The sequence below is a fragment of the Botrytis deweyae genome (genome assembly GCF_014898535.1).
Source record: "Botrytis deweyae strain B1 chromosome Unknown BDEW_035, whole genome shotgun sequence".
Lineage (NCBI taxonomy): Eukaryota > Fungi > Ascomycota > Leotiomycetes > Helotiales > Sclerotiniaceae > Botrytis > Botrytis deweyae.
In genome coordinates, this window is record NW_024066242.1 from 298,041 (window position 1) to 314,123 (window position 16,083).

A 16,083-nucleotide genomic window follows, 5' to 3' on the forward strand; every position below is an offset into this window, starting at 1 on the left:
TTTAATATTACTTTGTTTCTAATATTATATTGCTGGGTTATTGTACTATCTATATTCTTTGATTTTTAGTTTATAGCTACTTATTATAGTTTTTTCAATTTTTCCCTTTCTTTATTGAATAAAGTGATTTGCTTGTATACTGCTAATATTCTCCTTATAGTATTAGTATTTTCATTAATATAATGGAATATTAATAGAAATTTATATATTACTTAAAATAGATTTGTATTTATTATACTATATTACATAATATTATAAATGAATTTTGTAAGTAATAGTAGTGAAGATTAATTATCCTGCCAATAATTAGAATAATAATTGATATAATAAATCAGATTTTGATTTTGTTATTTCATTTGCCCATCGATTTGAGAATAGAATATAATAAATAATTTGTATTGTATTTATAAATAAAAAAGGAAATTATTCCAAAACTTACTTGTAAACTATAATCCTCTATTTGAAACAATACCTTCCGGTACCCCGAAGTTCTTAAATATACTCTGTATTAGTATTTGAATAAGTTTTGGTAAGGTAATTATTTTATTAATAAATATATATTAAACAAGCTTCATGAATTTATTAATAATTACTAAAATTGTATTATATATATACTTACTTAATTTCAATAGGGGTAGATTTATAATAAAATCTATAATTATCTTTTTTCAAGGTTTATAGGGAATAGGGAGGATTTATAATTTACTATAGGACTTATGTTTTTTAATAACGATATATTGATATATTATATATATTTTAATATACATTTTTATATTCTTTTTTATTAAAAATTAGAAATATTTAGATCTCAAGATTTCTAAAGTTTTAGAAATATTCTAATATCTATCCATAAGATTATTATAATAAGCTTCCAAGATCTCTACTCTCAAAGCAGAATTTGGTAATATATAGGTATTTCTATTATATTTAAAAAATCTATTAGTATTTATCTGTTAAGATAAAGTAATTTTAATAAAATATAATCTTTGATTTAAATATTTTTTATTTTTTATAAAATCATTATCTATTTGGAACTATAATAAAGTATTTTTTATTATCTCTAATATTGATTTAAATATTATTTTGTCTTTTATTAAAATATAAGCTATCCAATATAATATTAATTATTTATAATTAATTTCAATTAATAAATTTGATTATTTATGGAATAATAGATTACACTTTTCCCTTTATAAAAGATCTATAATATTATATAAAAGCTCTGTTTTTTTGATAGGGAAACTTTAAAATAGATTTATAATTATTAATTTATTCTTTAATTTATTCTAAAAAATTGAAAATATATTATTTATATTATTTATATTGATAGTATAATCAAAACAACATAACAATCTATCTGTGAGATTCAATTTTCCAGTTTTATATACTATCTTGAAATTATATATAACCAAAATCTCTATTTATCTTATTTACCAGCTATTCAGACTTTTTTTTGTTATAAAATACTGAAGACTGTTGTAATTTAATTTAATTATAATAATATATTAACTCCCTATTATATAATAGTGCTATTATATAAAAGTAATATATATTACTAGTAATTCTTAATTATAAATGAAATATTATTATTTTATTGAAATTAGTTTTTTTGAATAGAATGTAATAAAATGTTATTATTGAATCAGGGTTTTTTTGGTTTTTTTTGAGAAGAGCTATGATAATATATAATCTAAAGTAAAAATTAAAGTATTGGTTTCAATTATTATATGGAATAAAAAATCGAAATACCGGAAAATAGATATTAATATAAAAGCTTTCTTTAATATTTCGAATACCTTTTATACTTCATTAATTTATTTGAATTTAATTATTATTTCTTTTTTCTTTATTCTCTTTATTAATGTGATTATATTATGAGCTATTGTCGAGTAGATTTTGATAAATTGTTAGTAAAAATTCGTAAAACTAAGAAATACCTATACATTCCTAAAACTATTGAGTATTAGTTATTCTATTATAATTTGAATATAGTCTGGTTTTATAGTAATACTTGCGGGCAAAACGATGTATTTCAGAAATTCCATTTTATTAATATAAAAAACATATTTCTTTAGTTTTATATAAAGCTTATATTTAATAAATTATATAAGAATCTTTTAAATATTTATTATATACATAACTCTATCTTTTAAATAGATTAGAATATTATTAAGATATATTACATAGATATTATCCATCAAGCTAAATAAGACTTGATTGATATATATCTAAAATATTATAAAGATATTAATAAAACTGAAAGACATTATTCTATATTTGTATTAACCATACTACATACGAAATATAATTTTCCATTTATTCTTCACTCTTATATAGATTCGATAATAAGTATTCTATAAATTTAGCTTAATGAATATAATACTTTATTGAAATTGATCTAAGGATTTACTAATAAGTAATAAAAGGATTTAATCTTTTTTTATAATTTAATTAAACTCTTAATAATCAATATATAACCAATAACCTCCCTTCTTTTTTGAAATGAATATAATAGAGGCTTTTATCAAACTAATAGATCTTTTTATCTACCCTTTCTTTTGATATTTATTCAAATATTTTTGTAATATTATTAACTCTTTTTCTAATAAAGAATAAATTAGATTCCAAGAAAGGATCGAATCAGATTTGAGATTAATATAATACTTTATTGGATAATACTCGAATAAAAAACTACTTTTTTCCTTAAAAAAAGCTTTTTTATATTCTTAAAATTCTTCTAATATCTTAAATGAGATTAATACAAGCATTGAGTAATTCTTTTTTATTTTTAATTACAAAATTAGTTTATCCAAAAAGATTATAAAGATTGATTTATCTTTTTTTATTTTTTAATAAAATTCTTTTACAGAAATAATTTCGAGATTATTTAAAATAAAATAATATTGAAGTAATATCGACTTCCAATTGATATCTGGATTGATTATTTATAATCATAAAAGATCTAAGATAATATCTATTCATAATAAATCTAATACTGTTAATATAAAATTATAAATATAAATTCTTTTTTTCTCTTTTTTATCTTTTATTTCAATAGGGAATTCATAATTCCTATATAATACAATTATAATACTATTTACTAATACAAAGGAAATGCTTTTCTTAATAAAGATCTAATCCTATTCAATATACTTATTTTGTTATATAATATTGATTTGTATTCCCAAATCAATGAAACATCAAAGTACTATCAGCTTATTATTATTATTAAAGATTATTATAATTATAAAAATTATTTATCTTTTTTTATATAAATCTAATATTAATAGAATACTTATTATAATAACTAGATCTAAGCATTTTCTATATAAATAGATTTAGACAAATTATTTAAATAATTGTATTCTCTATACTTTTCTCTATAATATTTATATACAATACTATTTTAATAGATTATAATATAATACCCCCTCTATTAGTATTTTTAGTATATAATATTACAAGCATAATCTATATATAATATCTCGATAAAATATCTCAGGTTTTTAAGGGATTTCTTTCAAAAAGATTAATTAGATTCTCGAACCTCTAGTTTTGTAGTTTGAATAAAATTGCTTTTCAGATAGGAATATTTAAATGGATTTTGATATTGAAAGAATAATTAATTATATTTATAAAAGCAATATAATTTTCTTATATTTTTTTCTTGAAATAATTTCTTTATATTTTCTAATCTATAGACTTGTTTTATAAGTTTATTATATAATTCAAATTATTATAAGAATTCCAATATTTTTCTGATTATACTAAATAATAGATTTACTAAAAGCCTTTTAATCCAAACACTCTCCACCTCCTACTCGATATTCTTTTTAAGATTTTTTAAATAGATTACAAATATATTTATAATATCTTCTTCTCTTTACCTTATTTACATAAGCTTTTAGATTATTTATCACTATCTAGTTTCTTTATTTATAATAATATTATATATATACTTCTTAAAGTTTTTTTAGTTTATTTTTTTATAATTTGATTTATTTATAAATCAATACCAAATCGTTAAAGATTGCCTTTTAAAATATCAAATGATATATTTTATTTTCTTTATATTAATAAGGAAATAATATTCACTATTACTTCGAAATATAATTTCTATTTGAAAAAAGAAGTTTTTAGCTTCCCCGATATTTTTTTCTTTATATTATTTCAATCTCTACAACTTCGATAATTTTCCCCAATCAAGATTAACATTCTAATAAATTGCATTCAATATGACTATAAATTGATTATACTCGATTAGAATAATTGTATATAAAATATAATCTATAATCACTCTATGAGCTTCTCTCATAACTACCATTTCTTCTTTCATTTCTTGAAGTTGTTAATCCAATAATATATTTTTATTATTACTAAAGAAATATAATTGAGTCAAGTAAATATTACTATTAATACTCTACAGAAATTAATCAATAATTTCATTAAATTAATTTTAAGTTATACTATAGATATCCTACTTTCTTCTAGGAATAGATATTCTTTTTATTGAAATTATAGTAATATCAATATCTGCTTAACTAGGAAATAGTTAACAGATTACTCTATATAAATAGAATGAAAAAAATTATTAGAATAGATAATAATAATAAATCAACTAGATATAATATAGTATAAAAACTTTTTATTAATTCTTTTAAATTATAAAAATTCTATAATTTATAATTATATACGGATTAGCGTTGGTTCGAAGTAGCCCCGCAGGGGCTACTCACGTGCCCTTGTCAGCCCTTACACGGATTGACCGTGATATTATTATATTTATTACTTTAAGATTATTTAATTCAATATTTTATTAACTTAAATATTATATTCATTTCGAAATATTTCAACTATATATTAAATCTAATATAATCTAATATATATTAAATTCAATATTGTATTTAATAAATATTATATTAAACTAATATATTAGTCTAATATTTAAAAACAAATTAATCCGAATAGGTCCTAAGTATTTATATATGTATGAAATTATAGATGAATGAATAAATAAATGAATATTATATATATAAGTAGAATATATACCTATTATTATAGATTTTATTCAGTACCTAGATATATAGGTAAGTAGGTATATAATATATAAGTATCTAGGTATATAATATATAAGTACCTAGGTATATAAGTAAGTATATATAGACAAGTAAATACAAGATATATTTTCCATTAAGATTTAATCTAAATATAATAAGTTTAATAGCTATACTACGATACTATACCTAGGTACTAACTACTCTCTAACATTTATTAAGATTCTCGAATCATCCTATAAAAATATCAAGTACCTCTAGGTAGCTATCTTTTAAATTCTCTCCATTCCTCGATAATCTGATATATTAGGCTTTATCTGATTTATAATTTATAATAGATAGGTTATAGAGTAGTAAAGGAGATAAGAATAAGATAGGAATATTAATATTTTATAAAATGATTTTCGTTATATTTTGTTAAATACATAAGTAAGGAGAAGTTGTATCTATTTTATAATGATTTGATATTAGGTTTTATTTTATTTATAATCGAGAATAGATAAACTACAGAGTGATAAGGAGAATAGAACAAAATTTCTAGCAGTCTCTGATACGGCTTATATTGTGTTTCGTTAACAGGCTTTCGATGCTGTTGAGCTGGAGGCTACAAAGACATGTCTGAAGAAGATAGTGTTGCGCTGAGGGAAAAGTATGGTGTATCGGAGAATTGTAGCATTTCATTGCATATTTCAAATTTGTCATCAATCCATTTTCCTTTGGCCAAACGATTGAGAACATGTTTTATGTGATAATGCTCGCCAAAGATCGCCATTAGCGATCATCGCCAATTACTATGAATGTTTGTTGTATATTTTATATCTTTATATCTTTATTTACAGCAGATATCTAATTTCATAATTTCGTTTCTTTTCTTCTTTTTCCTGTCATTCTCATCCTCCTCCCCTTCCCTTTTTCCTCTGACAATGCCAATAATCTCAAACTCTGTTCAAAATAAAGCTCATCTAGGCTGGATATTCACCTATTGATTTAGTCGAGTAATTTCTCCCTTTTCCCATCTGTGCAATTGCAATACATACTCCATATTCTCCACCCCCTCTCATGCTCTACACAATCCACTCTAACAATAGATCTCTATCTGAACTCTCCCATAAATCCCTCGTGGAACTTTGTGATTCTGCCCACCCATTCTGTACCCGGTGCCAAAAATGTCGTCCTGAAGTGCAGTGTGTTTTCTCTTTGACCGAAACCACTTCCAGGTACTACGCAAACACCCGTGGCCTCAAGTAATTTATGACAGTAATATTCATCTGGGCCCATACCCTCTTTCTTCGCAGCCTCTACCGCCTTCTCTGGAATATGGATTGTTGGGAACAAATACATACTTCCTTGAGGTTCTGGACATTCTACACCTTCCATTTGCTTGAATGCTTCATAGAGAGCCGTTGCGCGCTTCTGGAGTCCGGAAAAGATGCCATCGTATTCTTGTTTGTACAGTTCGTAGGATGGTTCGCCTTGCTTTGGAGGGTTTACCATGAGTTCGACGAGACATTGTCCGATGACCGGTGCGCATAAACTGATGCTGACGAATTTGTATATCTGTTCTACGACTTCTGGATCGAATCCACACAGTTCGAAATATCCACCTCGGTGTCCGCATTCGCCAACCATGCCTTTGGAAATACTATGCAGAGAAGCGAGTTCAACATTGTCGTATTTCTCTGAGGTTTTGGATTGGAGATCGCGGAGGATTTGCTTGAAAGAATGGAATTTTCCTTTGAAAACGTTGGTCTGGTATACTTCATCTGCCATTACAACCAATTTTTTCTCGGCGGCGAATTTGATGACTGCTTCGATATCTTGGGGTGGGAGACTTGCACCAGTTGGGTTACCGGGGTTGATGATAACGATGGCGCGGACATCGGTTCCTTCTTTGACAGCAGCAGCATATGCATCCTTTATGGCCTGGAGGTCTGTACCCCAGTTGCGGGCTTCGTCGAGGTAGTAGGGGACGCATTTTGCGTTGAGAACGGAGAGGGAGGCGGTATACAAAGGATATTGCGGGATGGGTACTAGAACACCTGTATTGGGACCGGCACAGATAATGTGGAGGAGGGTGTTGACTCCGGCGGAGGCACCGGCGGAGAGGTAGATATCCTTTGGATCTGCGGGGAATCCATCTCGATCTGGAAAGAGGTTAGTCGTGCCAACCATGCGAATACCATAGCGTGGTAGAGAACATACTCTCAATAAATCTAGCCACACTATCTTTGATTCCCGTCGCACCAGCACTAGCACTATAAGCACCCACGCTTCCGACTTCCTTCAACAACCACCTTGCTCTCTCTATAACATCCTTCTTGTAGCCCAACCCATTTAACAATACATCTTCCTTCTCCAACAACGGTGGGTACTCAAGTAAACTCAAGACTTGTCTGAAGAAAGTAATAGGTTGTTGATCTAATTGTTGCGGATTTCCAATATTGGCACTTATGACTGTATCGAACGGGAGATCCTTATCGCCTTTTGCGAGCTTGGCTCTATATTCTTCTGATTTAACAGCGAGGGCTCCACGGACAGCATACTTGGCTTCTTTGACGTGTGGGTTGATGTTGTTGACGTTCAAACTGCGGAGAGTAGTAGTGGTGGACATGGTTCTAGTTCGCGATTGTAGTAGTGAGCGGGAATGGAGAGAATCTATTGTGAGGTAGATGAAGATTAGAGAACTGGTTCAATTTATGTACATTCACTTGTACAAGCTCTTTTGAGGCAATGAATTAATCGTGAAAAGGAAATCAACAGATCTGAAGAAAGAAAATTAATATGTAGAAAGAAAAGAACAGGAAAAGACCAAGTGTTGTGTAATAGGGCGTAGCATATCAGATCAGTCATCGCATGATCAATGATGATAGTCGAACGGTATTTATTCATCCACTTCCCCTTCTCTTCTCCACTCCCTCCAGACAATATCAAGGGAGGGAGGGGAAAATGGGGTACGGACGAGAATTGCCCCCACAATTTCTAGATGGTTGCCATTGGTTGGATAAAGTCATCCCACACAATCCCGGAGGAAGGGACGATGAGGATGACGCCGTCCGGGTAAGGGTAAGTCAGAGCTCCAATATCAAAGCCGATTTTCGGAATCATCCCTGTCTAGAAACTTTTTTTTCTCTGACTCAAAAAGAAATATATGTGAACGACGAAGAGTACTCAATGAACATGCACAAACAACTTACCTGCAGCAGCAATGGATCTGGACAATCGAGATGTATTCGTCCCATATTGTCGTTGAGATATGCTTGGAGATATGTATTGTCTACTGCCGATACATCTCCTCGCACCAGAACTCAATGACGCGTTGATAGAAGCCATAGTGTTGTGTTTTGATGTGTAGTGTAGGTATTATTCTTATTCGTATAAGATATTTGAGGTATGTAAGTGCGGCCCAATTGGGGAACTCAAACTTCCACAGTAACAAAGTAACAAATGAACGGGGGCGAGATAATCGAAGTCAACAATAGGCTAAACGTCCAGATATAGAAGACGATATGGTAGTGATATGTTAAAACGGCGTGGCTTTCTTGAGCTGATACGAGTAGTAAAGATTGATATTGTCATTCGATCGGAAAGAAGCGATCAGTAATGAAGGGGTAGGTGAGAGTGAACGACTTCGAGGGGAATGTAATACCGACAAGTGTGTGTTGAAGAAAACACGGGTTTGAAAAAAATAGGTTGAGTTTCAAAAAGAGACCCTGATAAGAGCTTTGATAAGTATGAATGATAATGAATGATAATTGATCTACCCGTGCTCCACATCTGCTGCTTGTTGGGAATATCTAATAAATGTTGTGATAAGGTTAGGTGTTGAAAGCACTTCTAGCTGTCGGTCTAGCTTTATGTCTCGATTTCAGATGTCGAAATGTCAAAATGTCGAAATACAAGATACAAATCTGCATCTCACCTAGATAATCATACAGGTAGATTATGCAAGTCTTCCTGTTTATCGAATGAAAACCCTTTCGGAATAAGCAACACGTCCGAAGTGTCAGCTTAGGCCGATTATGTTCTGTACCATCACACAGTGTGGAAGAAGGTGTTGAACAACTGCTACTGTCATGCATATCAGTAGTCAAGATGTTGAAATGTTGGACGCGGCTTTGTGTTTTCTGTTTTCTCAGAATGGTACATGGATACAACCCCAGATATTTTGGAGAAGGAACCCGTAAAAATTCATTGAATATATGTCTGTCATTGGCAAACCATTGCATGATATCTACTATCGACCCAGCCCCATATTTGAATGTGTTTTTCATCCCAAATCCCATGCACATGAGCACAACTAAATGAATGAAACAAGTCCCCGCGAAATCCCAGTGATGCTCCAAAACCCCGATGCTGTCGATCCAAGGGGTGTTCAACCGACTCCACGCTGATGCATCTGTATTAATCAACGCAAGACCTGAAACCTACGAGGTACAGAAGCTTAAACCTTGTAAAAGCAAAAGCCCACATAGAAGCTAGCAGCTTCCATTTCCTCATCACTAACAAGAAGCTTTCCGTGGCCTCTTTCCCTGACATTCATACGCTCACTCAGAGGGCCTAAGACATCATCGTCCTTTTCGGTGTCCCAGATTTGATTAAATGGCTTTTGATACTGCAATTCAAGGTTGTAGTCTTCCGCAATCGCACGGAAAGCCTCCCATGGTACAACATATTCCGGAACTTCCTCGACTGCCTCGTGAAGAAAAAAGTTGTACTTCCATCCAAAGGGTGGTTTAAAGACACCATCGGTAGGAGTCTTGCCTGGAAATCGGACCTGGTAAACCTCATTCCCCCAATGAGCTGTATCTTCAGCTTCGCCCTCTTCGATTTCTCCATCCTCAGCGTTGTCTTCAACCTTCTCCTCGGCCTTCTCACCATCGCCATTCTCTAACGCTTTTGCTTTTGCAGCAACTCCAGTGTGAAACTTCTCGATTTTATCCGATATGACGTGGGAGTTAGGGATGCATCCAATCAGCCTACCACCTTTCTTTAATGCGCCCGAGACGTTCTTTAACATGGTTCTAGCCTTTGCCTCGCTCTCGAATGCATAATGTAAACAAAACATCATGCTAACCACGTCGAACCCACCACCGCCAAATCTTCCAGGTCCTCCGGAACTGTCAAAACCGACATCTCGAATGATAGGAATCCGTTCAATTGATTCTCCAAAGCAATCTTGAGCGAAGAATTCCCCGTGGAAAATTCGAGCTGGTTGTCTATTGTATCCACCTCGACCCCTGCCACCTCGTCCTCCGCCACGACTTTTCATTTCACGATATCGTTCCTTGGCTTGATCAATTGAGATATCCGCTGGATCCAATCCAACATACAATTCCACTTTTTGAGGTGCTTGTTGCCATTTTCCTAAATCACCACCTTTACCACAACCGATGTCAAGAACCAACAGACCCTTTTCTTGACTTGGATCTGGTCCTTCGGCAAATTGGTAGTCTCCACGCGATCCACGTTCTTGTGCTCCTGGGGTATAATCTTCATTTGGTGAGAATTTCTGGATGATCGTGCTCTTGACCCAATTGTTGAAGCTTCTCAAGCCCTTAATCTTGCTATCCGTCTTACGCCATTCTCTGCCTCGTTGTGGAACCGCATTATAATGTTCTCTAACCGCATTGTGAATTCCTTGAGCAGCTACGGCTGCTTCTATTTCTCTTTCACGTTCAATTTGTTTTTGTCGGATTGCTTCGCGCTCGGAATCACCAATTCGTGCTCGTTGACCAGGACGCTTTTGTTTTCGAACAGGTGATGGTGACCTACGACTCTTGTAGACATCAGAAGGAGATGGAGATCTTGCGACACGCTTTGCGCCTTTCGTAGGCGAACTTGATCTTTTGCGTTTCTTTGCGGCTTCGAGTTTTGTAGCATTGAAAGGCTGAGGTTGTTCCTCGGGGCCACTATCATCACCAGTCATCTTGAATAGCAGCTTTGAGAAAAGTAAAGTTTTGATAGATTGTGTGAAAGATGTTTCGACTTGAAACTAAGAATAATGATACCTAAATTGTTGTAGTCTTGTGTTCGAAATTTGTATTTTATTGAAGAAAGAAAGGTCGAGAACAAAGATTGTAGGTAAGCTTAAAGGTAAACCCCAAAAATGACGGCGGGAGGGCGGCCAGAATTTAGCCTTGCCGGCCTCGCGTCACACTAGTGCCTGGAATACCAAAAGTAGCTCAGAGCTTCATAGGTATTATACAAATCGCATAGCAACAACTCAACCTTTTACTTCTTCCAAAAAGTATCTAAATCGCAAAATCGATCCCCCCCTTAATACTCGTTCTTCATCTCATATCATAAATCTGTCAAGATGGGTTCAGATCCTCAATACGCAAAGTATCCTCTCCTCCCAATCGCCCAACACATCTTCACCATCACAAACCCATCCGCTGCCAAAGCAACCCAACAAACATCTTTGAAAAGCCTCCAAGATGCAATTGCCGAACATAAGATGGCTCCTCTTTACAGATACTTGGCACACCCACAGGAAGGTATTTTGAATGATGCCGGAGTTACTTCTTCAAATACAACGAGCAGTGTTGGTAGAAAGCCAAGTGCGGCTGGATTGGTGGCGAGCAAAAACTCAATACCAAAGGTCGATTTACCGTGGGATGAAGCTTTGTATCAAGAATTAACAAAGGAAAATGAAGAGGAGTTGGAGGGGTTCAAGAAGGAAGAGGAGGAGGCAGCCGAAAAGGCTGGGGATACTGAAGTACAGGCTGCAAGGGGAAAGCGGGCAGAGTTTTGGGCTAGAGTTGGAGACAAGGTATGTAAATCTATTGTGAGGGTGCGTATTGATATTAATGCAAAGATTTCATAGGACCGTGCTATCGCTGCGTACGAAGAAGTATTCGAAAAGACTGGTGTTTTGGGAACTAAGATTGATCTCGTCCTCGCAATTATTCGCATGGGACTATTTTACGGCGACAAGTTATTAGTTAAGAAGCACGTTGACCGCGCAAAGGCTTTGGTAGAGAGTGGTGGAGACTGGGATCGTCGAAACAGATTAAAGGCATACACCGGACTCTACCTTTTGACTGTCAGGTCATACAACCTTGCCGCACCACTCCTCTTAGACAGTCTCTCTACTTTCACCAGTTACGAACTCTGCTCATACTCATCCCTCGTCGTATACTCGGTTCTCGCTGGTTCAGTCTCACTCAAACGTGTTGACTTCAAATCTAAAGTCGTCGATGCCCCGGAAATCAAAGCCATTCTCGGAGATGGAGAAGATAAACTTTTAGCGTTGTCAGGAGCTATCTCCGCCGGTCCTGGTGCTGATGAAGAGATGCAAGATATTACATCAGCAACTCCTACCGCTACTAAAACCGCAGTAAACCTCACCACCCTCGGCACAGGCACAGATGTTCAAGAAGCAGAGGCAGCACTCGATTTCTCTCCTCTGGCTCAACTCGTTTCAAGTCTATACACTGGTAGCTACCGTTCATTCTTCGGGGCCCTCGCTGCTGTCGAAGTCAACTTCCTTACTCAAGACCGTTATCTCTATGAGCACCGTGGTTGGTTTGTCAGAGAAATGCGTTTGAGAGCCTACCAACAACTCCTTCAAAGTTACCGAGTCGTAGGTCTCGAGAGCATGGCCAACGATTTCGGTGTTTCAGTCGATTTCCTTGATCGGTATGTTTTCAACCCTCCTTTTACCACCTTCTCTTCCCCCTCACTTTCCCTTACTAGTCTCACTTAACTTTATAAATGGAATCAACTAACATCACATCTCTAAATAGTGACTTGGCAAAATTCATTGCTGCAGACCGCATCCCATGCACTATTGACCGCGTTACCGGCAAGGGCATCATTGAAACCAACAGACCCGACGACAAGAATAAGCAATACAATGATGTTGTTAAGCAAGGTGATCAGCTGATTACCAAATTGCAGAAATATGGACAGGCGGTCAGATTGAGGGGGAGTGAGAGAGCTTAAGAGTTAAAAGCTCCGACTGAAGTGGGTGAAGATGGTGGTGAAAAGGAGAAGAGCGAAGAGATACCAGAGATGAGCTTGCATGCATGCATAATACATACATTTTTGTAAGATGAAAATAATCATACAATGGCATAGAATGAATTATGAATGGGAATGTGACGGTGACTGGTGCGAACAACTGTCTTGGTGTTCTTAAATTTCTACTAGAGCGATGTCCATGTAAGGCAACTGTTTGCTTTCCTTTCAACATTGGGGAGGGGGGTGAGTGGCACGGCGAAGGATAGGTATTCTAAGTAAAAAATCCTTGGTGACTCCCTCCCCGCAGCATATTTTCACGCCTTTGACTCAGTTGAAATGGACTGAATTGGGTATCATTTATTTTCGCGAGCTTGCTACAAGTAACTAACTTTAACACATTTTCCCTGCCATGCATCGCAGCTATTATCTTTGTCCTTCCAAGATTCTCATTCGAGAGGTACAACCCAGAGAAGAGCAGTTTTCACATCTCAATCCTCAAGATCCCACCATCCTGATCCCCATCTCTCTACCCAACATACCACGTCCTCCTCCAAATCATGCCCGCTGCTACGAGCGCACAAGCTGTAGCGCCAAGAGCAATCCAGACTCCTGTTCTATCTGGTGCTTCCTCCTCACTCTTTGGGAAGGCCTTCGATGGGTCCGTTGCTGCTTCTGCTAAAGTAACAAAGAGCTCGCTGATACTATGCCACGTGACACTTACATGTACTGGTGCGTTCATGTTCATGAGGTGTGCATATTCATCTGGTTGTTTTTCGCATCTCTGAGTTGTTTTATCGAGGTCAGCTTTGAGGGCTGTGCAGATGGAGGGGAGAGATGAGAGGGCGGGGTATTTTTTATGGAGGTTGATGATGTGGGAGAAAGAGTCTGGATCGGAGGAATCATAGGCGTAGCAGAGGAGATCGCAGGCGTCGAGTTTGGCTTGGTTTTCGAGGATGGCCGGCTCGAGTTCGCCGAGTTCTTCGAGAATTAGATAACATTGCTTGCCACCGGGTAGTTCGACGCTATTAACGGCGACACGAGGCTTGATGGTGGGGCGGTAGAGGTGATCGAAGGGGCGATTGAGGAAGGCGTCGAGAATGGAAGATTTGCCTGACGAGGAGGCACCGAGAACGTAGCAAAGAACTACGTTGCGCTCGGTACGAACAGGTCGACGACGTCTTTTGCGAGGCTTGGTTATCTTCAGAGCGGTGGTTGTGGAAAGTTTCCCAGGGGTGGGCTCAAACCCAAGATAGGCTATGTATGAGAGAGTAGTGGCGGGGCTGACAAATGTGGTCATGGACCATTGTGCGAGCCAACCTTGAAGGGTTATGTGGCCAGCTTCATTGCGGACTGTTGAAGCCGGGAAATTTGACTCGAGCCAATGTGATGGCAGGCCGGGAGTTGGTGCGAATAAGGCATTCAATTCGTTGTCGTTTAAACCACCATCATTATCTTTATCGAATAACAGAAAGAGATCGACGAAGAATCGATAACCAGCGGGGCTGAGTTCCGCAGAAGCAAATTCTGGAATATCTAGTTTAGGATGAAGGAAACTATCCTTCAAGCTTAAACTATCTGTGTAATGGTACTTCCGTAAAATGATCCATATAGTCTCATGTCTACCCTTCTCCGCGAATATCTTGTTGAGATGAATGAACCCCTTTTGATCAATTCCCCTCTCCATGTTAGAATTTGGAGAAGCTCTACTGATTGAGATCTTTATATTTTCGAGATCGGTTGGAGCCAATGGTTTCTCAAAGCACTTGGCTTGAAAGTCTTGCATTTCTTGGTCATTCAAGTAACCATCCTGATCTTTGTCGTTCAAATAAAATATCCTATTTAGAGCTGCAACACACGCAGGTTTCAAAATGCCTTCCTTGGAGTCAAAAAGTGGTGCAATTGGATGTGTAACAGCTTTTTGACACAGAAAGAACACTTCATTGACATTGTGATGTTCCCTAGCACTCGTCCGTATGCATGAATCTATCTCCTTAAATTCTGCCATGACTGGTAACATCTCATCCTCTACCACTTGTGCTGTGTTTCCATTTGTATTCGAGTCCGATTTATTGGCGCACAGTACTACAGGCACATTCACGCCCAACGAGCGAAAGTATGGCATCCAAAATAGAGCCACTCTCTCATAGCTGTAATGATCCGAGTATACCAAGAGGATAACATTTGATTTTCTTATTTCTTTCCGTAATGTATTGCGTTCTTGGGGTTCTGCAGAGGTATCGACAATCGTTGTGGTAACATTCTCGGGAGTTCCAATGCTTGGAGGAATGGTGATTTGAGGAAGAACTGATTGGATTTTGTTCGTAACAAATACATCTTTAACTAGTGATGTGATGAGACTCGATTTTCCAGTCCCATCGTCCCCGCAGACACATATTCGTACTAATGTATCCATACCAGTCAGTACAGATTGAAGAATGTAGAAAGCTTCTGGAGGAAAGTGAAATAGCTAACCTGTAGCCATATTTATATGTAGCCTTGTATGACGAGGCTGTTACACTTTCATCCTGGTTTCACGCCGTCGGTCTATACACAAGTTGGCAAGTACTATCAGGTGTAGATGCAGCACTTGAGCTTATTGGAGTTTCTTTGATGGTGGAATAGAACTCGTGAGTCAATGAGTGTTGATTGATGTCGGGTTGATGCGTACTTGTACGAGTACATGTGATTGATTGTTCAAAGACTACTATAAGGTAGCCGGACAATCAGATCCGAGAGGCTGTTTTTCGGATTATCAACACTACTTTTGTCCTAGGAGATGAATACTTTCTCCACGTTTAATATTTAGTTTTATGGCGACGTTGACATGCTCCGTGCCATGCTTGATGAACAGGTAATAATAGGCATAGGATAATGGATAAAGTTCTCTTTAGATAAAGCTTGGAATGCCTTTCCAATCTCTCACACCATTCCATCTCTACCACCTTTCCGACGGATTGAATTGGACTCTCCTTGACTACCATCTACCTGTTTTATATACACAACCATCCAATCTTTTGGTACAATCATTCACACATTTACGATCCCTTCATTAAGCAGATCTTCA

At 35.5% G+C, this 16,083-nt stretch overlaps 4 protein-coding genes across 4 annotated transcripts; 1 reads left to right on the plus strand and 3 right to left on the minus strand.

Moving 5' to 3' along the window:
* Window positions 1-6,146: 6,146 nt before the first annotated feature.
* Window positions 6,147-8,384, minus strand: EAE98_010332 (uncharacterized protein; the record flags this gene model as incomplete). The annotated part of the gene is made up of 3 exons (XM_038957953.1): window positions 6,147-7,198; window positions 7,257-7,709; window positions 8,249-8,384. The coding sequence occupies 3 exons, from the start codon at window positions 8,382-8,384 to the stop codon at window positions 6,147-6,149; spliced, it is 1,641 nt and encodes a 546-aa protein (XP_038805745.1).
* Window positions 8,385-9,495: 1,111 nt separating this feature from the next.
* EAE98_010333 (uncharacterized protein) lies at window positions 9,496-10,980 on the minus strand (the record flags this gene model as incomplete). The annotated part of the gene is made up of 1 exon (XM_038957954.1): window positions 9,496-10,980. One exon carries the CDS (start codon window positions 10,978-10,980, stop codon window positions 9,496-9,498), a length of 1,485 nt encoding a protein of 494 aa, XP_038805746.1.
* Window positions 10,981-11,252: 272 nt separating this feature from the next.
* Window positions 11,253-13,164, plus strand: EAE98_010334 (uncharacterized protein). The gene is made up of 3 exons (XM_038957955.1): window positions 11,253-11,826; window positions 11,881-12,695; window positions 12,803-13,164. Exons 1-3 carry the CDS (start codon window positions 11,371-11,373, stop codon window positions 12,999-13,001), a joined length of 1,470 nt encoding a protein of 489 aa, XP_038805747.1. The 5' UTR covers window positions 11,253-11,370; the 3' UTR covers window positions 13,002-13,164.
* A 381-nt stretch (window positions 13,165-13,545) lies between these two features.
* On the minus strand, window positions 13,546-15,501 carry EAE98_010335 (uncharacterized protein; the record flags this gene model as incomplete). Its single annotated transcript, XM_038957956.1, has 2 exons — window positions 13,546-15,419; window positions 15,492-15,501. The coding sequence occupies 2 exons, from the start codon at window positions 15,499-15,501 to the stop codon at window positions 13,546-13,548; spliced, it is 1,884 nt and encodes a 627-aa protein (XP_038805748.1).
* Between the last annotated feature and the right edge of the window lie 582 nt (window positions 15,502-16,083).

Bases quoted from the DNA above. Each gene is read 5' to 3' on its own strand.
- EAE98_010334 (XM_038957955.1), top strand. From the start codon at position 11,371: ATGGGTTCAGATCCTCAATACGCAAAGTATCCTCTCCTCCCAATCGCC. The intron at 11,827-11,880 runs GTATGTAAATCT...AAGATTTCATAG, and splicing joins GGGCTAGAGTTGGAGACAAG to GACCGTGCTATCGCTGCGTA. The intron at 12,696-12,802 runs GTATGTTTTCAA...ATCTCTAAATAG, and splicing joins TCAGTCGATTTCCTTGATCG to TGACTTGGCAAAATTCATTG.